We start from the raw sequence: 22,064 nt of genomic DNA, 5'->3' as shown, positions 1-22,064 counted from the left end.
GCCAGAGTGCAAATATCTCTCTGCGCATCTCGCATATAAAGGAAAGCATCCTTTAATTGCTCTATAGTCAATAAAATACTGTCCCTATCCAGGGTATCAATATTTTCAGTCAGGGAATCCAACCAGACGACCCCAGCACTGCACATCCAGGCTGAGGCGATGGCTGGTCGCAGTATAACACCAGTATGTGTGTATATACTTTTTAGGGTAGTTTCCAGTCTCCTATCCGCTGGATCCTTGAGGGCGGCCGTATCAGGAGACGGTAACGCCACTTGTTTTGATAAGCGTGTGAGCGCCTTATCCACCCTAGGGGGTGTTTCCCAGCGCGCCCTAACCTCTGGCGGGAAAGGGTATAATGCTAATAACTTTTTTGAAATTAGCATTTTTCTATCTGGGTTAACCCACGCTTCATCACATACATCATTTAATTCCTCTGATTCAGGAAAAACTACAGGTAGTTTTTTCACCCCCCACATAATACCCCTTTTTGTGGTACTTGCAGTATCAGAGATATGCAAAGCCTCCTTCATTGCCGTGATCATATAACGTGTGGCCCTACTTGAAAATACGTTTGTTTCATCACCGTCGACACTAGATTCAGTGTCTGTGTCTGGGTCTGTGTCGACCGACTGAGGTAAAGGGCGTTTTACAGCCCCTGACGGTGTCTGAGACGCCTGGGCAGGTACTAACTGGTTTGCCGGCCGTCTCATGTCGTCAACTGATTTTTGTAATGTGCTGACATTATCACGTAATTCCATAAACAAAGCCATCCATTCCGGTGTCGACTCCCTGGGGGGTGACATCACCATTATCGGCAATTGCTCTGCCTCCACGCCAACATCGTCCTCATACATGTCGACACACACGTACCGACACACAGCAGACACACAGGGAATGCTCTTATCGAAGACAGGACCCCACTAGCCCTTTGGGGAGACAGAGGGAGAGTTTGCCAGCACACACCCAAGCGCTATAATATATATGGGAACAACCTTATATAAGTGTTGTTCCTTATAGCAGCTTAAATATATCCAATATATCGCCAAAAAATGCCCCCCCTCTCTGTTTTACCCTGTTTCTGTAGTGCAGTGCAGGGGAGAGTCCTGGGAGCCTTCCTCACAGCGGAGCTGAGCAGGAAAATGGCGCTGTGTGCTGAGGAGAATAAGCCCCGCCCCCTATTTCGGCGGGCTTTCCTCCCGTAGGTTTAGATGACTGGCATGGGTTAAATACATACATATAGCCTTAATGGCTATATGTGATGTATTCTTTTGCCATAAGGTATTAAAATATTGCTGCCCAGGGCGCCCCCAGCAGCGCCCTGCACCCTCCGTGACCGCTTGGTGTGAAGTGTGTGACAACAATGGCGCACAGCTGCAGTGCTGTGCGCTACTTTCATGAAGACTGAAGAGCCTTCTGCCGCCTGTTTCCGGACCTTCAATCTTCAGCATCTGTAAGGGGGGTCGGCGGCGCGGCTCCGGGACGAACCCCAGGGTGAGACCTGTGTTCCGACTCCCTCTGGAGCTAATGGTGTCCAATAGCCTAAGAATCCAATCCATCCTGCACGCAGGTGAGTTGAAATTCTCTCCCCTAAGTCCCTCGATGCAGTGAGCCTGTTGCCAGCAGGACTCACTGAAAATAAAAAACCTAAAAAACTTTTCTAAGCAGCTCTTTAAGAGAGCCACCTAGATTGCACCCTGCTCGGACGGGCACAAAAACCTAACTGAGGCTTGGAGGAGGGTCATAGGGGGAGGAGCCAGTACACACCACCTAATCCTAAAGCTTTATTTTTGTGCCCTGTCTCCTGCGGAGCCGCTATTCCCATGGTCCTGACGGAGTCCCCAGCATCCACTTAGGACGTTAGAGAAAGGTTGTTTTCTCTTGCTGGTCATATTGTATAGAAGACTTTCTTTATCATCTGAAAATATAAATAACCTTGTGTGTCTTAGCAACTGGCTTGGTGCAGAGGAGTAAATAGGTTACACACCTAAAATATATCTGTCCAATCTGTCTGATGGAAACAAAAATCTGGGAATGTATGAGAGCAAATGTCAAGCTACCATTTCCTCCCAAGCACTGGAAAACAGACAATGGTCATTCAGACAAATTGATTAAATCCGTTAGATATAACAAATTTCTCCAAACAATTGTTTTTGTCTGTTTTCCATTGTTTGGGAGCAAATGGTTGATTGTAATTTTCTCTCATACATTACCAGATTTTTGCTCGACCACTTCACCTCACTCTAACAGGGACACTTGTTACTGAACATAGGGTAGATGTACTAAAGGGCCGTACTGACAGGGAGATTTCCCCCAGATATGTGTGCTGAGCGGTCTAACACAGACCGCTCAGCACACATCTTTTTCCCCGCTCAGCACAGCACGATGTGCTGAACGAGGAAGGGGGGGGACGGATATGGGGGCCGCTCATTTTACCCAGTGGTGAAATGAGCGACATGCTAGATTGTGCCTGCATGCATGTAGGCCAATCTAGCACCGGCGATAGCGACGCGCGGGACCGCGCATCGCTGACGCCGGCACCCCTACACACGGAGCGATGTTCAGCTAATTTCTAGTCTAGTCAGATTGCTTAGAAATTAGCTGAACATCGCTCAGTGTGTACTAGGGAGGCCAATCCCGGGGCATTTTTTCAGTCCCGGGATTCGGGATTGAAAAATGCTGATTCCCGGGATCCCGGGATTGCAGTAGGGATCAGTGTAGGGAGCAGAGAGAGTATATGTGGAGGGCAGCGAGGGGTGGAAGGCAGCGAGGGAGGTGGGGTGGATGTAGGGAGAAAGGCAGGGTGGGTGTAGGGAGAATGTAAGGAGCAGCGGGACAGTGGGTGTGTAGGGAGAATGTAAGGAGCAGGAAGGGAGGGTGGGTGTGTAGGAAGCATGTGAGGAGCAGGAAGGGAAGGTGGGTGTAGCGAGCAGGGAGGATGTCAGGAGTAGAGAGAGAGAGGGAGGATGTCTGGAGCAGTGAGGGAGTGTGGCTGTAGGTAGTGATAGTACTTACTAATTGGGCGGGCCGCGGGCAGCAGCCATGGACACACACACACACTGACCGCGCTGGCCGCATTTCAAATGTAGCGCTGGCCGCCAGCCAGTCAGAACTGGCAGTCCGGCAGCCAATCAGGAGCCGCGGCCGCTGCCGCGTCCCTGATTGGCTGCCGGTCTGCCAGCTCTGATTGGCTGGCAGACGGCGCTACATTTGAAATGCAGCCAGCGCGGTCAGTGTGTGTGTGGAACTACCTCGCTGACAGCCGGGCAGCGCTGAGCTATAGTGCTCAGCGCTGTCCGGCAAACACTGCGCATGCGCACTCTAATCCCGTGAATCCCGGGATTGGAGGCTCCAATCCCGGGATTCAAATCCCGGCATTTTTGAGCCCAAATCCTGGGATCCCGCCGATCCCGATCCCGGGATTGGCCTCCCTAGTGTGTACCCCCCTTAAGTCTGGAGAAGGGACAAAGAAGTGATAAACCAGTGATAAGTGCAAGGTGATAACGCACCAGCCAAACAGCTCCTGTCATTTTTCAAATCCGTAATGATTGACTGGTGCGTTATCACCTTGCACTTATCACTTCTTTATCCCTTCTCCAGGTTAATACATCTGCCCCATAGACTGTTTATGCTGCTCGCTGATAAAAAAAAAAAAAAATTTTTCTTCCTACTGGTACCTGTTCATAAACACAAAAGAAAACAGATTTAGATTTATAAATGTTAACATTACATTAATGTTTTACTTTTAAAGTTGTGAGAAATATTTTATATTATTTAAACATTTTTTTTAAATGCTACTGTGTAAAGGGAACACTGCAAACCAAATGTTATTGCACTGTTGTTCATATAGAAGTACTAAAAGTGCACAATTCACCACTTTTTAATTCACTATTGACTCTTGTGCCTAACAATGCAATTAATAGCAGAAAATCCTGCGATTAATCACGATTACAAATTTTAATTGTTGCCCAGCACTAATTTTTATAGATTGTAAGCTTGCGAGCAGGGCTATCCTACCTCTATGACTGTTTGTTATTACCCAGTTTTGTTTTATCATTGTTTCCGATTGTAAAGCGCTGCGCTATGTAAGAAACTGTTAATAATAAGGAACTGTTAATATGTCATATTGAAAACGTTTGATAATGGTGTTAGTATGTGTTTTAATGTCTGGGGCTCCTACTTTATATAAGACTGCTGCTTATATACAGTACATTAGCATGTATTCATTGTAAAACATTAGTAAATTACAATTGATGAAACTACTGAGAAATACTAGTTTGCAAACAGTGAAATGCACCATAGTGTACATATGTATAGTTATTGTTATATGTTTAGTTAGTAGAATTTGCTTAGAATGATGTTACGCAATACAGCAAGCCAGGCTGACGTGTTCTGCGGGTGAGGCACTGATAGGGATCTACAAATAATCTACTTGTACCAGGACACTGCTGTCCCCAGATAGTAATCTGTGTACAGCTGGAATACCTATAATACTTGTGCTGTAAATGTTCTGTTGTGCTAGGTACACTCACACAGCTCCCCCTGCTGGCTTGTTGGATATATTGTATCCTGCACTCTGACACTGTTATACAATGGATTCCTTTTTATCTGAAGTGTCAGCTTTATGTCACCACAAGTAATTTGCCAGAAGGAAATGCTTAATAATAACTAAGGGCCTGATTCAGAGATGGTAACTGTACACACAGCAGCTGCATCTTTGTACACAGCTGCTGTGCGTAAATATGCTAATGATGCAGGACACAGTGGTGGCCCCATCCACTAATGAGACACATCTGAACTAAAAGTTGGATCCGATTTTCCTCCAACCTTCCTGGCAGCTTCCCGGGAGTCCTGTGATTATGATTTGCAACTGAATGGGGGTTTTTTACACCTGAGGAATCGCATCTGATTGTGTACAAACCTTCTCCGATTGCGATAAATATTCATGGCAGCCATGCCAATCTGCGACTCTGATCTGAGGAGCATGTGAACGCGCCTCGGATCGGAGTCAGAGGAAAATGACAAGCAATGTGACACTTTTCATCCGATTCATCAAACAGAAAGCTTGGAATTGGTTGAAAATTGGTCATATTACACTAGTGGATTGGGGGCCTTATATCATCCACCCCGGTGCCAATCCTGCTAATGCACATGAAAAAGTCGCAGATGTGGTGTGCACCAAACAAACACCCGGGATGGCACTCGCGCATTTTGAATATTATAAATATATATATATATAATATATATATAATGCATTTTATATATATATATATATATATATATATATATATATTTGTGTATATAAGTGATTGATAAGTATCCGTGTTTGAAGACAGATGGCGCCACTGATGTCAAACCTGTATATCCTCGTTTAGTGTCATCTGTCAAACAACGACTGTCAGAGTTTCAGATACATTCATTGTGTACTTTTGTTTTGGTAGCTGTTGACAGTGAGCAAGTTTGAGTTTTTTCTAACTATGGAGAAAGTGCAGTACCGATCGGTAATTAGATTCTTGCTTTTGTATGGGAAGACGTGTGAGGAAATCAAGAAATGTTGGAAAACGTTTATGGGGACCTTTCGCCTTCGATGACAACCATCAGATATTGGTTCAATGAATTCAAGCGTGGTCGTACATCCCTCCTCGATGAAGAGCGACCAGGTCGCCCAATTGAGGTGACTACGGATTAAATGGTCAACAAAATCCATGATATAGTATTGGCAGACCGGCGAGTGAAGATCAGAGAGATAGTTGAGATCGTAGGCATCTCATTTGAACATGTGCAAAATATCCTACTTGAACATTTGGGCATGACAAAGCTATCGGCAAGATGGGTGACGCGTTTGCTCATTGTGGACAACAAGCGGAATCGAATGACAACTTTGCAGCAGTGTTTGGACCTGTTTAAGCACAATCCGAAGGAGTTTCTGCGCCATTTTGTGACTGTTGATGAAACATGGATCCATCACTACATGCCAGAAATACAGGAACAGTCAAAACAGTGGACTTCACCCGGCAAACGTGCACCAAAGAAGGCAAAGACTGTTCCGTCAGCCGGAAAGGTCATGACCACCGTTTTCTGGGATTCGAAAGGCATAATCTTCATCGACTATTTGGAAAAGGGAAGAACGATCACAGGGCAGCATTATGCTCAATTATTGGGCAGATTCGACGACACATTGAAGAGAAAACGGCCCCACTTGGCGAAGAAAAAAGTGCTGTTCCACCACGACAATGCGCCGCCATACTTGTCCTACGTCGCCACAGCGAAATTGGTGGAATTGGGCTACGAATTGCTGCCGCATCCACCGTATTCTCCAGATTTGGCCCCCTGCGACTTCTTCCTTTTCCAAACATGAAAAAATGTCTCAGCGGAAAGAGATTTGCATCGAACGGGGAGGTCATTGCCGAAACTGAAGCCTATTTCGCAGAATTCGACATTACCTATTTCTTGGAGGGCTTGAAAAAGTTGGAATATCATTGGGCCAAGTTTATTGAGCTAAAAGGGGACCATGTTGAAAAATAAATCTAAATTTTCCCAATAATTTTTATTTTCTTGCCTAACACGGGTACTTATCAATCACCCCTGGTGTGTGTGTATATATATATATATATATATATATATATATATATACTGTATAGCTGTAGCTGGAAGCCAGTGAACCACTCTGCTCCATACATCTAAGAGACGGACCTATAGATTTAAGGGTCCAGTGGACAAATGTTTGTTTCACATATCCCTATTGGTGTCCTATGGCCAGTACTTTTTCTTATTACTTTGGAGAAAGAAATCCAATTTTGGACAAGGGTATAGTGGACAAAAATAATTGGATGCCCATTCCTATAGATGTATTTTGATACCTACCTCTGAAGAAGTCCTCTGGACGAAAGCGTAGGGTTTTATCAGTTCATTGTCCACTGTCCGATCCCTTCTTAAGCTTATACCTTAATAACGTGTTGGTGAGATTTTGTAACATTGTCTCTCTTGTATTGGTTGTGTCCCACTGATTTCATGTATATGTAAGCAAATATTGTATTTTAAATACTAAATTCATTTAAATTGAGAATAAATGTTTGGTATCCTTTAATAATTGGCTCTTTTTTGGTGAGAGAGTATTTCTACAGGATTCCCTCTGTATCCAACACTGGAATGGTTCAACACCTATAGACATAAAGAGGCTAGTAGCCACCTTCAAGAAATCACTTGCACCATACGTATACTCAAGTGTGAACATTTGACAATAAGATATAATTCCACTTCATTATATACTGTACAAGCGCACTGTGAAACTTTTTTGTATATTTATTGTTTTGATTCCTACAAACAAGGTTCCTCCAGAAGTTGCAGCTTATTGGTTTAGCGTGAGATAAGCGTATTTCTTTGTGCGTGTATATAACTGCATTATTGTCAAGTCAGTAATGAGGAGATGATGGAACCTGTAGTCACCCAGTCACAGGTTGAGTAGCATGTAATGCACTCAGTCTCTCTGCATAGCTCCACAACAACCCCGGCACAGATATACTCCAGTGGCGTGCGGTGAGGTCAGTGCCCGGTGAGGCATGCCCGTTACCACCACCGCTCAGGCCGCCGCCAGTGCCCTCTACTGTACTGCCACCCATGCCAGCTGCAATGCCTGCTAAAGTTGCCGCCAGATACCGCCCCCAGAGCTAATTCCCAGTCCGATGCTGCCGCCAATGCCCGCGAAGCCTGGGGAGTAGCAGCAGCCAGGGCTTGGGCAGCAGAGGTGCCCGGGGTTAAGGAGAGCAGTGTAGGGTCCGCCTAGAAGCATGGAGGAGGGATTACAGCTGCAGGCCATTGATTGAGACAGTGGCCCCTGCCCTTGTACCCCGGCACACACGCAATAATCACCCCCTCCCCTTATACCCCATCAGACAAACGGTAATCAACCCCCCTTATACCCCAGCACATATGCAGTAATCATCCCCAGACGGACCCTGTCCCGTAGCACTGACACCCCACAGACCCTGTCCCACAACACTGATGCCCCACAGGCCGGACCCCGCAGCACTGACACCCCACAGACCAGACCCTGTCCCGCAGCACTGACACCCCACATACCAGACCCTGTCCCGCAGCACTGACACCCCACAGACCAGACCCTGTTCTGCAGCACTGACACCCCACAGACCCTGTCCCACAGCACTGACGCCCCACAGTCTGGACCCTGCAGCACTGACACCCCACAGGCCGGACCACGCAGCACTGACACCCCACAGACCAGACCCTGTCCCGCAGCACTGGCACCCCACAGACCAGACCCTGTCCCGCAGCACTGGCACCCCACAGACCAGACCCTGTCCCGCAGCACTGACACCCCACACTGACCCTGTCCCACAGCACTGACACCCCACAGACCAGACTCTGTCCCGCAGCACTGGCACCCCACAGACCAGACCCTGTCCCGCAGTACTGGCACCCCACAGACCAGACCCTGTCCCGCAGCACTGACACCCCACACTGACCCTGTCCCACAGCACTGACACCCCACAGACCAGACTCTGTCCCGCAGCACTGGCACCCCACAGACCAGACCCTGTCCCGCAGTACTGGCACCCCACAGACCAGACCCTGTCCCGCAGCACTGACACCCCACACTGATCCTGTCCCACAGCACTGACACCCCACAGACCAGACTCTGTCCCGCAGCACTGGCACCCCACAGACCAGACCCTGTCCCGCAGTACTGGCACCCCACAGACCAGACCCTGTCCCGCAGCACTGACACCCCACAGACCAGACCCTGTCCCGCAGCACTGACACCCCACAGACCAGACCCTGTCCCGCAGCACTGGCACCCCACAGACCAGACCCTGTCCCGCAGCACTGGCACCCCACAGACCAGACCCTGTCCCGCAGCACTGACACCCCACAGACCAGACCCTGTTCCGCAGCACTGACACCCCACACTGACCCTGTCCCGAAGCACTGGCACCCCACAGACCAGACCCTGTTCTGCAGCACTGACACCCCACAGACCCTGTCCCGCAGCACTGACACCCCGCAGACCAGACCCTGTAACGCAGCACTAATATGCCAATGACCCCCTTATACCCCGGCACAGTGCGCACATATGTGTGTGTATAACCCGTCATCCTCGATGCCGTGCTGAGCGCTGCTGTGTACTGATCATGGGCTGTCCTGCTCTCTGAAACACAGAACGCAGCGCAGGGCAGCCCATGGTCAGTACACAGCAGCGCTCAGCACGGCATCGAGGATGGAGGGTTATACACACTGTCCGGCTCTCTGGCTGCGGCGGGGACAGTGGCGGGGACACTGACCTGTAGAGGGGAGGAGCACGTGGTTCCAAGGATGGTGGCGGCTCAAGTACTGTATGTCGGGCTGCGGCGCCCCACTAAGTGTGACGCCGGCCCTTACCTGGTGTCACACTAATCCTGGCCGTGAAAGCGGCTACCCCGTTAGCGGTAATCAGTAAGAGGGGAACAGGTGCACTGGTACAGGGGCCTTTCTCGGGCAAGCCAAGGAGTCAGTCCCAGTGAAGGTGGGCTGGACCCCAGGGAGGAAAGCTCTGATCTGGTGCCCAATCATATATGCCTCAGTGGCAGGGGCGTGCTTTCATATGGGCTGAAAGCACGCCCCTGTCACTGAGGCATTATACTAGTGCCACTTACTGTGCTCTTTTAAATGGGCTTTTTACTGCCCGTTGCTTGGCCCCGCCCCCCGCTTCCGAACCTTTATTATTGGCAGCGGGAGGCACCATTCTCGATGCCTCCAAAACTAATTTAAGGCTGTTTTTACATTGTAAAAATGATTATAATAATATAAAGCATATACTTATGACACAGAATGTGTCATAAGTATCTTTGTATTATTCTAATCATTACTGACAGGGGAGGCACTGCCTCCCCTGCCTCCCCTGACTGCACGTCCCTGATATACTCACTTACATCTAGCCCCCCTGCACATTAAACAGCCCTTCAAGTGACATGACTCTGTAGTGCCAGGTGACTTTTTTCCATTAAAATGTGTCTTATGCAAATAGGGCACACAAGCAGCTTATGCTGATTAAAATGATATGTGGCATTTCTATATTCTGTGTGTGATAGTGGCTGTTTCTGCATACAAAATGCTACGCTACAGTGTTTTCCTAGAAAACACTGTAACGTACCATTTCGTATGCAAATACAGCCGCAGAAGCACACAGAATATAGGCATGCCACATATAATTTAATCAGCAAGGTCTGCTTGTGCGTCTTATTCATATAGAAATGCAAATAAGATGCATTTTTAGCCATAAAAAGCCGCCCAATGCTAACGGAGGTGTACGGGACCTGATGGCTCACTCACGCCAGGCATCTCCCGCTGCGTGGTATATTGAGGCAAGATGTATGAGGACACATCTGTATATCTACAGTGCATAATAATATGAGCATATCCAACAGGTTATTGGTAGAGAATGGTAGTACTGTACGGACTTGCAGTGCAAAGACAAAGATCTCTTGCCAGATAATAATTTCAGCAGTGTTCAATAATTGGATATTAAGATAGTATAGCACATGTGTCAATGCCTGTATCCAAGTATAAGTTTCCACAGTGGCCATAAAGAAATGTCAGCAAGGGTTGAATATTGTACATATGGAAGTCCTGTATGTACTGGTAAGCTGTCCGGTAACCAGGTGTTCTGGTGGGTGCTGTGGTGGTTTCTTCCTGTCTATTAGACTGCCCCCCACAATCCCTTATTCCTTTGTCTGCAGTCTGACACACACAAGTGGCGGCCTCCCAATGCCTGTGCACACAAGGCCTTCCCGTGCGCACGCCTATGATGCAGAAGGCGTCTTGTGTTAGTATACGCCTCGGGCAACATTGGATCACTCTGCGAAGCCATCTGAGAAACCCTTATGTTATGCAGGATGGCCGGTGCTTTCACTCCGCTGGGGCCAGTAAATCTACATCAGAATAGATACAGCCCTGTTTTGTAGAAAGGTTCCTGACGCCACCCCGATCTGCCACCAAAAGGGCCGCAGCATGCGAGCGATAACGCAGGACCTGTTATGCATCGGACCCTGCGCATACTCAGTGCATCCACCCTCGTAGTATGTAAACCATCAGGATTGCGTACTACTTTAGGCCATAAGCCCTTACTAGATCTTTGATTTTGTGCTGAACTTAAGCAGAGTATGTACTATAAGATATATTGTCCCAGTGTGGATCAGAATATTATATAGCATACACCTCGTATAGTGTGTACCACTGATCTGACATTCCTGCCCGTCGTTTATTGAATCGTCCCTGCATGTCCAATGGGAAGATTCCACAGCTGACTGCAGCATAGTTACACGCGGCATGTAACGATACATCGCGCCATAGTACAGCGGAGCATTTAGTTTGTACTGCACATGCTGTGTTTCCAGCTTTTCTGTATATCTAGAAAATTATGGAACACCAAGGTGTTTATTATTTTGGTCTGTGTAATAGGAACGGTGTGAGTAATGCATGTGATTGGCAGTATCTGGTTTTTATAAACTGAAATATGAGCTTAGTCATTTGCTCGTCTTATTCATAAGCAATAAGGTTGCCTCTTCCAGGTGTTGTATCATTACTGGAAATCACTGATCATCATTCTTTCCAGAATCCCTGCATGCACCCCTCCCTTGTTATCTGCAAAATGGCCCTCTGATGGTTTTCAGCATATTACTGTAATGCTAAGCACCCAATCTGCAAGAATAAGAGTGATGACAAATCATTCAATTATGAATCAGATCATTATAGGAAATGTTAAAATATGTACCCTGAAGATGACCACTATGATCCCTCAGCCCCCTGTCCATGTGGCCCTTATACCAGCCTTGGCTGAGCAGCATGTTTGCCCTGTGAATGTCAGTTTATGGCCTTAATACTACAGTACTTCTCCCTGCTATGATGCTTCTTTATAGACTGATGACCATTATTGAAAACATTTTTATATTTTCTCCTGATACCCACAGGTGGTGCAGCAATGTTAAATAATACTGGGTTCTCCACAGGGTATATCGAACACCAGTATCGTTACAAGGAGCTGGCCTGCGATCTAATGCTGCTTGCCTAAAATGTGTTGTGAAAGACTCAGGCTTTTGGTGCCTGTTGTGGGATTACCCTATGGTGCCCCCCTTCTGGGTCACAATTTGGGGTAATATTCTTTCTATGGCCCCCCTCTTCTTCCATTATCACCTAGAATGTGTCTATTTGGTTTAGATTTAGAGGAGACACGTTCCCTGGTGCTTCACCGCTATACTTCATTCCTTACACCCATGGCTAAGGTTATGGTGGAGAGCTCTTGATTTGCACCTAATCCTTCTGACCCTTATAAATGGAGAGCCTTAGTATGTGATGTGGTAAACATGAAAGGCATCTATTTATAAGCCACAATTCTGTGTCTGCGTTCCATGATAAGTGGGATAGATGGTGTCTTTCCACGCTGGGTAGCGGAGGGGGCTCATTGATGGACTTCTAGACTATCTGTATTATTATAGTGTTCAGGTTGTGGTGGTGTGTCTCCTTGCTGGCTTTCAACGCCTTGGTAACACCTCATCTGTTCCTGAGTTTTCTCTAAAGTGTATTTGCACATTTGTTCTTTTTCTTGATGGATGATTTAGTTGTGTTACTATTTGTCTTTGCGCACCTTGTAGTGCCTGTAAATGGTCTCTAACTGCAATACACTCTTTGCATTTATGTTCTGTGTACGTTGCTGATGGTGATATGGTTGTAGTTTGTATTGTTTTATTTTGTATTGTTTACTAAAATTGTTAACAAAAAAATACAGGATTTAAAAAAATAATACTGGGTTCACACAGAACTAGAACCTGGACTAAGAGTTATTGTTGGGGCATGAAGAACTACTTGAGGCTTTGCTGTTAAACACTAGAATTACTAGCACTAGCATTAGAATCGCTAGCACTAGAATCACTAGGACTTGAATTACTAGCACTAGAATCACTTGCACTAGAATCACTAGCACTAGCACTACAATTACTATCACTAGAAGCACTAGAATCACTAGCACTAGAATCATTATCACTAGCACTAGAATCACTAGCACTAGAATTACTAGCACCAGAAGCACTAGAATTACTAGCGCTAGCACTAGAATCACTAGCACTCAAATTACTAGCACTAGAATCGCTAGCACTAGAAGCACTAGCATTAGCACTAGAATCACTAGCACTACAATTACTAGCACTAGAATCACTAGCACTGGGTTCACTACGATATGCCGGCGGTCGGGCTCCCGGCGACCAGCATACCGGCGCCAGGAGCCCGACCGCCGGCTTACCGACAGTGTGGCAAGCGCAAATGAGCCCTTTGCGGGCACGGTTTTTTCTCCCTCCAGGGGGGATCGTGGACCCCCACGAGGGAGAATAAGTGTTGGTATGCCGGCTGTCGGGCTCCCGGCGCCGGTATGCTGGTCGCCGGGAGCCTGACCGCCGGCATACTGAAGACCACCCCTAGCACTAGAAGCACTAGAATCACTAGCACTAGAATTATTATCACTAGCACTAGAATTACTAGCACTAGAAGCACTAGAATCACTATGACTTGAGTTACTAGCACTAGAATCACTCACTAGCTTTAGCACTAGAATCACTAGCACTACAATTACTAGCACTAGAATCACTAGCACTAGAAGCATTAGCACTAGAATCACTAGCACTACAATTACTAGCACTAGAATCACTAGCACTAGAATCACTAGCACTAGAATCATTATCACTAGCACTACAATTACTAGCACTAGAAGCACTAGAATTACTAGCGCTAGCACTAGAATCACTAGCACTCAAATTACTAGCACTAGAATCGCTAGCACTAGAAGCACTAGCACTACAATTACTAGCACTACAATTACTAGCACTACAATTACTAGCACTACAATTACTAGCACTAGAATCACTAGCACTAGAATCACTAGCACTAGAATCACTAGCACTACAATTACTAGCACTAGAATCACTAGCACTACAATTACTAGCACTAGAATCACTAGCACTAGAATCACTAGCACTAGAATCATTATCACTAGCACTAGAATTACTAGCACTAGAATCACTAGCACTACAATTACTAGCACTAGAATCACTAGCACTACAATTACTAGCACTAGAATCACTAGCACTAGAATCACTAGCACTAGAATCATTATCACTAGCACTACAATTACTAGCACTAGAAGCACTAGAATTACTAGCGCTAGCACTAGAATCACTAGCACTCAAATTACTAGCACTAGAATCGCTAGCACTAGAAGCACTAGCACTCAAATTACTAGCACTACAATTACTAGCACTACAATTACTAGCACTAGAATCACTAGCACTAGAATCACTAGCACTCAAATTACTAGCACTAGAATCGCTAGCACTAGAAGCACTAGCACTCAAATTACTAGCACTAAAATTACTAGCACTACAATTACTAGCACTACAATCACTAGCACTACAATCACTAGCACTAGAATCACTAGCACTAGAATCACTAGCACTACAATTACTAGCACTAGAATCACTAGCACTACAATTACTAGCACTAGAATCACTAGCACTAGAATTACTAGCACTAGAATCATTATCACTAGCACTAGAATTACTAGCACTAGAATCACTAGCACTACAATTACTAGCACTAGAATCACTAGCACTACAATTACTAGCACTAGAATCACTAGCACTAGAAGCACTAGAATCACTAGCACTAGAATCATTATCACTAGCACTACAATTACTAGCACTAGAAGCACTAGAATTACTAGCGCTAGCACTAGAATCACTAGCACTCAAATTACTAGCACTAGAATCGCTAGCACTAGAATCGCTAGCACTAGAAGCACTAGCACTCAAATTACTAGCACTACAATTACTAGCACAATTACTAGCACTACAATTACTAGCACTACAATTACTAGCACTACAATTACTAGCACTAGAATCACTAGCACTAGAATCACTAGCACTCAAATTACTAGCACTAGAATCACTAGCACTACAATTACTAGCACTACAATTACTAGCACTACAATTACTAGCACTAGAATCACTAGCACTAGAATCATTATCACTAGCACTAGAATTACTAGCACTAGAATCACTAGCACTACAATTACTAGCACTAGAATCACTAGCACTAGAATCACTAGCACTACAATTACTAGCACTAGAATCACTAGTACTAGAAGCACTAGAATCACTAGCACTAGAATCATTATCACTAGCACTACAATTACTAGCACTAGAATTACTAGCGCTAGCACTAGAATCACTAGCACTCAAATTACTAGCACTAGAATCGCTAGCACTAGAAGCACTAGCACTCAAATTACTAGCACTACAATTACTAGCACTACAATTACTAGCACTAGAATCACTAGCACTAGAATCACTAGCACTACAATTACTAGCACTACAATTACTAGCACTAGAATCACTAGCACTAGAATCACTAGCACTCAAATTACTAGCACTAGAATCACTAGCACTACAATTACTAGCACTACAATTACTAGCACTAGAATCACTAGCACTAGAATCATTATCACTAGCACTAGAATTACTAGCACTAGAATCACTAGCACTACAATTACTAGCACTACAATTACTAGCACTAGAATCACTAGCACTAGAATCACTAGCACTAGAATCATTATCACTAGCACTAGAATTACTAGCACTAGAATCACTAGCACTACAATTACTAGCACTAGAATCACTAGCACTACAATTACTAGCACTAGAATCACTAGCACTACAATTACTAGCACTAGAATCACTAGCACTACAATTACTAGCACTAGAATCACTAGCACTAGAATCATTATCACTAGCACTACAATTACTAGCACTAGAAGCACTAGAATTACTAGCGCTAGCACTAGAATCACTAGCACTCAAATTACTAGCACTAGAATCGCTAGCACTAGAAGCACTAGCACTCAAATTACTAGCACTACAATTACTAGCACAATTACTAGCACTAGAATCACTAGCACTAGAATCACTAGCACTAGAATCACTAGCACTAGAATCACTAGCACTAGAATCACTAGCACTACAATTACTAGCACTAGAATCATTATCACTAGCACTAGAATTACTAGCACTAGAATTACTAGCACTAGAATCACTAGCACTACAATTACTAGCACTAGACTCACTAGCACTACAATTACTAGCACTAGAATCACTAGCACTAGAATCATTATCACTAGCACTAGAATTACTAGCACTAGAAACACTAGAATCACTAGCACTCAAATTACTAGCACTAGAATCGCTAGCACTAGAAGCACTAGCATTAGCACTAGAATCACTAGCATTAGAATCAGTATCACTAGCATTAGCACTAGAATCACTGGCACTAGAATCATGATTGTGAAATGCCGGGATACTGTCATTAGGTCGACACAGCTTTAGTTGACAGTCATTAGGTCGACCGCTGAAGGTCAACATGCATTAAGTCGACATGATCATTGGGTCGACATGCACTAGATCGACAGGTCAAAAGGTCGACATGAGTTTTCCACATTTTTTTGTTTTTCCATACTTGACAATCCACGTGGACTACGATTGGAATGGTAACCTTGCCCGAAGCATGGCGAGCGAAGCGAGCCATGCGAGGGGACACGGTGCACTAATTGGGGTTCCCCATCACCTTACGAAGAAAACGACAAAAAAAGTCTAAAAACTCATGTCGACCTTTTCACTTGTCGACCTAGTATTTGTCGACCTAATGCCGGTGTTGACCTAGTTCATGTTGACCTAATGCCCATGTCAACCTTCAGTGGTCGACCTAATGACTGTCAACCTACGTTGAGTCGACCCAATGACCCATACCCGTGAAATGCCTACTAAGATCTGTTTATCAGAAGGTGCTGTAGACTTTGCTGTTCTTCTTGTCATTTGTAAGCAAAATATGTATTATCCTACAGCATGAAGATTTCTCACACTGTGGTTCATTCAGACTAAATGACTATCAGAGCATGCTACCGCTTATCTTATTAACTTATGTGCAGCAAGAGTTTGGATCTGGGTTATAAGATTTCTGTGTTATTTTCAGCAACTCTGGCTAACATGTGATTTTTACACAACACCCATCCCATCCTCCGCTATTACAAAGCTCCCATGCATGTGACCCCACAGGTGACTTATAGAGGTATATTTACTAAGCCTTGGAGAGAGAGAAAATACCAACCAACCAGCTCCTAACTAGCATTTTTCAAACTCATCCTGTAACATCACAGATAGGAGCTGATTAGCTGGTATTTTATCTCTCTCCACTTTATCTCTCTCCAAGGGTTACTAAATATACCCCTTACTCCCCTCAGCGTTGCTGTGGTCGTAACCTGGGTATTGACCGCTGAGAGAAGTGGAGGCTCATGTGGCATTGTGTCAGTAACAATTGCAGGTAATGACTGCGCAGAGCTGAGACTTAGGAGCTTATTTATCAACTAGTGATAAAACTCATTGCATATGATAAATGGTGCATCAGCCAATCAGCTCCCCTCATGTGTTCAGCTCCTAAATGTTGTGTGTTTGAAAAATAACATTTGGGAGCTGATTGGCTGGAGCACCATTTGCGCAGCGAGTTTTATCATTCACAGCGGCTTTTATAACTCATTGATAAATGGGCCCCTTAGGCCGGTATCCTATTAGCCCCATTATTTATATTTTGAAAAAAACAGGCTAATATCGCAGTTTTATCCTGATGGTGAGTATCGATCTTATATTATCTATCTTACAGCTCTTGTTTCTGCTCGAAAAAGTTCCATTTTCGGGCGATAACACGCGGGATCTGGGGTAAATTCGGGGATTATACTTTGCTTGCGGCATCTGAAGCATAATTCCCGATAAGTGCCGGCATCGGAGGACAGCGCGCCAGCATCGGGGCTAATACTGTAGAATGTCCCCGGGGGACTCCATTAGCAGCAGTAATTTAGGGGGAGATGTTCCAAAGCTTCTAAAGAGTGAACAAGTGATTCAGTTACCCATACCAGCCAATCAGCTACTACCTGTCATTTTATAGAATGTGCTTGATAAATGCTAGCTAGAATCTAATTGCTTTCTATGGGGAACTGCTCCTCTCGTCCACTTCTCCACTCTTTAGAAGCTTTGATACATCTCCTCTTTAGTCCAATCAGTGCTGATGTTAGTACCTGCTCCAGTGTATGAATCTGTACTGGTGCGGATTACCAGGGCTGTGCTTAGGGAGTGCTAAGAAACACCAGTGTTGGCTGGGATGTAACTCACATTTTTCATTATGGGAGCGTTGAGCAAAATTGTTACCCTTTGGAGGCTTCCAGATTCAAGCCGTCAATGGAAAACCAAAGAGACATTTGCGATCACGCTCGCAGTGAGTATTTAATTGCAAAGTGATAGACAGGAAGGGACTGTTTGGGGGAGTTAACGAGGAGTGGCGGTAAAAACACAGTGTATCATGGCAGTTTTCAGATCATGTGTCTGCATTCAGCAGTGATCATGTATGCAGAGAAACATGGCCCAATTATCGCTACTGCTGTGACCAGTCTGCTTAGCCATAGGTCATCCCTTAGACCTGATGTTCCTCATTTCTGGGTGTAGGCCGCAAATGTGTACGCAGCTGCAATTGAGTTTACAATTGCTTCGGAGGGCGTCTCATTCCATTTCAAGGGGGAAGCTTCACTTGCTAACATTGAAATTTTGTAGCCCAAAAAAAAACTGCATGTGTGCATACAAACATGAATTAGACCCAATGTACAGAGTAGTGCACAGGCTGAGCTTTTACCCTCTCATTATGTCATGCTGGACACACTCCTGATAACTCTATTAGTACATTGCAAAGATTTGTGATGTTTCCCTGTTTGAGTCATTCTGCTTCCAGCTAATGCCGCTGTTTTGCTTTTCATTCCCAGGTGCTCCGTTCTGCAGCAGACTGGTCAGCAGGTATTAAGTACCACGAAGAGTCAATCCACAATGCCTATGTACACGTGATAGAAAACAGCAAGCACTACATCTACATTGAGGTAGGAGCACTCTGCTTGTTGTGCTGCACTTCTTTATATGACGGCAGAGCCGTAGTGAACCCAACAGGGGGTGCTGACAGTATCATTTCAGCAGAGGATTCTGCAGGCTAGCAGATATAAGTAGCTTCTCGCTGGTAGCCCTGTAAGACTTGATGCATCGTAATAGCTTTTTATTAGGCCATGTGACAGAGAAATACAGTAGAGATTTATGATGCCTACACTAACTTATGTCACAAGGAGCTAGTCATTGATTCATAATTCACAAATTATTAGCTACTGTGGGAAATGATTTTGCTGTAGTAAGCAGCACAGCACAGGGAGAGGCTATATTTTATATTCACTGAAAGCATCTGAGGAGACATGACTGTAAATACAACAATCTAACCTGCAGAATGTGATATATAAACATAATGTATGTCATTTAGGAAAGTACATTAACAATAGCCGGAAATCACATATGTGCGATTGTGTATAATCTTATACATTGCTATGGTGGCATCTGCGTGGCATCTGATGGGAGGAAGGAGCCAGGCGTAGGTTAGATGCATGACGATGTAATGCAGGCTAGTGGTACTCAATGTATGCCCACATACAGCAATTACATGTGTGTTGCCAGATAAGGGAACCTTTAAAGTAGGGTACTCCGTATTGCGGGAGGCCACAAAGCCTGATCTCATCCGCAAAACGACTTTCACTGTAGTTCGTAGAAAGCAAGCTTCTGTTCAGCGTGACGTCTTTTATACCTTCCAGGTGCAGATTAGACCGGAAAGTAACAAAAAGAACCCATTGTCATGTGTCAAAAAGAAACCACTTTAAAGGTTCATAGGGATACATAATAAAGCAGCAATGCCCCCTTATGTTCATGATTTATGTAAGACATAATGGTCTGTCCCGACAACATGGTGGAGGTGACAGGTGTATGAAATAATGTGAAAAATGCAGGAAATTTTCTTATTATTTTGCAGTTCTTTCTATTTCTTAAATTCAATACTTTTTATTAAAATTTTTTGTAAGTTTACAAAAACACAAATAAAACAAACAACATAAAACACTGGAAACAGCGATTGCAGATATATATAAGGCAGATTATAGAATACATATATATATATATATATATATATATAGATCAACGAGACATAGGAGATACCACTAAGTAAAAATGAAGTAACTCCCAATACCATAATACGTAGAGGCCCACAGGCGCCATGTGAGGCCACATACTGTATCTACATGATAAATAAAGAAGTACATATTCCCAAATATCTGTCAGAGGAAATACACAGCATTATCCAGTAAAGATCAATAAAATGCAAGACATCTGCCAAAGCACCCATAAAAAAATAAAAAAACAAAATCCAAACCCATTAAAAAAACAAACCACCCCTACAACCCCCACCCTGTATAGCCTACCCCCAACTTAGGTATACTTGGATCCCTAAAACCCTGTCCCCCCAAACTACACTAACTAGCTAAACCCCCCCCCCCCCCCCCTTCCCTCTTCCCCAGAAGTATATTATGGCACAATGAAGGACAATGAGACATGGAACTAACGGAGGGCAATGGAGTAATGATCCAAGCTAGGTAAAACCCAGCTCTCCCACTGTATAAGAATATTATAGCTCACACTTATTTAACACAAATTACTGTCCATACCCCCCTTCCCCATAAGCAAAGGAAAGAAACAAGTAACGGAGCAATAGACTAATGACCATATAGCTAGAGAAAGTGTAAGCCGGCTCTCTTACATGATCAGGATATGTTGGTTTCCTCTGGCATAGAATTAAACAGTACATAACACAAAATCAAAAGCTCAAAAACAAAAAAATAACATCCAGCACGCATTAACATAGAAAAACAAACAAACTAAATCTGCTGTAGCTGGTATGCAAAGATCAAGTGTAAAACAAAGCATCAGCCTGGCCAGTCCTCTAGCTCATACAGGAGTGTAGAAACAGATCAGTCCCCAGCTTCCCAACTCCATTTATAAAAAAACAAAGTACTTGAACAGCATGTATTGGAGTTTTTCATCCATCCACAAAATCACAGAGAAATTGAAATGGTGCCAGATTGGGAAATCAGAAAGTTTAAATTCTGCCATCCAATATATAAAACGAGGTTTCTGGAAATCAGCATTAAAATCAAGACTGTCATAATCCACAGGAACATCGAAATCAGGGAACTCCATAGCCTTAGATCTATCATATTCCATAGATAGCTCAGAAGGTGAATACGCTGAGAGTGCCTTCTCAGGGGTTGAGGGTGTAACCGACACAGCATCCAGTTTAACAAGGAGTCTTTGAGTGGAGGCATGGATAGCACGTATAAGTTGCAGCATTTCAGCAGCCATTGCAGCAATGCAATTATCCAAGCACAAGCCAGCAGTAAAATGGCGGTGGCTAGCACACCTCCAAGTACCACCAGAGAGTACCACAGAGTACCACAGAACCTGTTGCAGAGAATGTCAATCACACAAAATGCAGGAGAAGTATCCTCCAGTAACACAGAGACAATCTGGAAAAGTATAGCTGCCAAGATACCAGGTAAGGCAATCCGGAACAGCAGGCAGAACTGTACAGGCACGGAGCAGCTGCTGTATCAAGATGGTGCCGGTCCTTGCTTACAGTTCCCCAAACGCCACAATGAGAAAGCAGGAACAGAGAGCAGGCGGTCAGAATGGATCCATAAGTCGGCAGCTGAAGAGGACCCAGCTGTCAGCACAAACTCCCGAGCAACAGCGGGAGCCGGAGGCAGGATCCATGGAGCCAAACAGCAGGATTGGTCGCAGAGGACGCCAGGCAGGAATCACAAATAAAGGTCCCAAAATAGAGTCTCAGGCAAGCGGAAGGTCACACACTACCTCCGGGAACAGCGCAGAGCCAGATATCGCCAGGGGAAATAGAAGTTTCAAAGGGTAGATGCGGGAGAGCCAGCAAAACGCACCTTACCCTCAGCTACTCCAGGCCACGCCCCATTTTGCAATTCTTTCTACATACAGATATGTCCTCCCTCATCACTACTGCAGTCACACTAAACAGCCCTTCTAGTCGTGAGCACGTTTAATAAC

At 44.8% G+C, this 22,064-nt stretch overlaps 1 protein-coding gene across 4 annotated transcripts in view; it reads left to right on the top strand.

Annotated features, from left to right (window-relative positions):
- Positions 1-22,064, top strand: part of PLD1 (phospholipase D1) — a 497,457-nt gene that overhangs the window by 433,649 nt on the left and 41,744 nt on the right. For all 4 annotated transcript variants that reach the window (XM_063916252.1, XM_063916253.1, XM_063916254.1 and 1 more), the window contains one exon: positions 18,890-19,000. In XM_063916252.1, coding sequence (XP_063772322.1) covers positions 18,890-19,000 — 111 coding nt within the window. The remainder of the gene's footprint in view (positions 1-18,889; positions 19,001-22,064) is intronic.

This window comes from Pseudophryne corroboree, chromosome 4 (assembly GCF_028390025.1).
Source record: "Pseudophryne corroboree isolate aPseCor3 chromosome 4, aPseCor3.hap2, whole genome shotgun sequence".
Classification (NCBI taxonomy): Eukaryota; Metazoa; Chordata; class Amphibia; order Anura; family Myobatrachidae; genus Pseudophryne; species Pseudophryne corroboree.
This window is presented reverse-complemented; position numbering and strand designations above follow the sequence as displayed.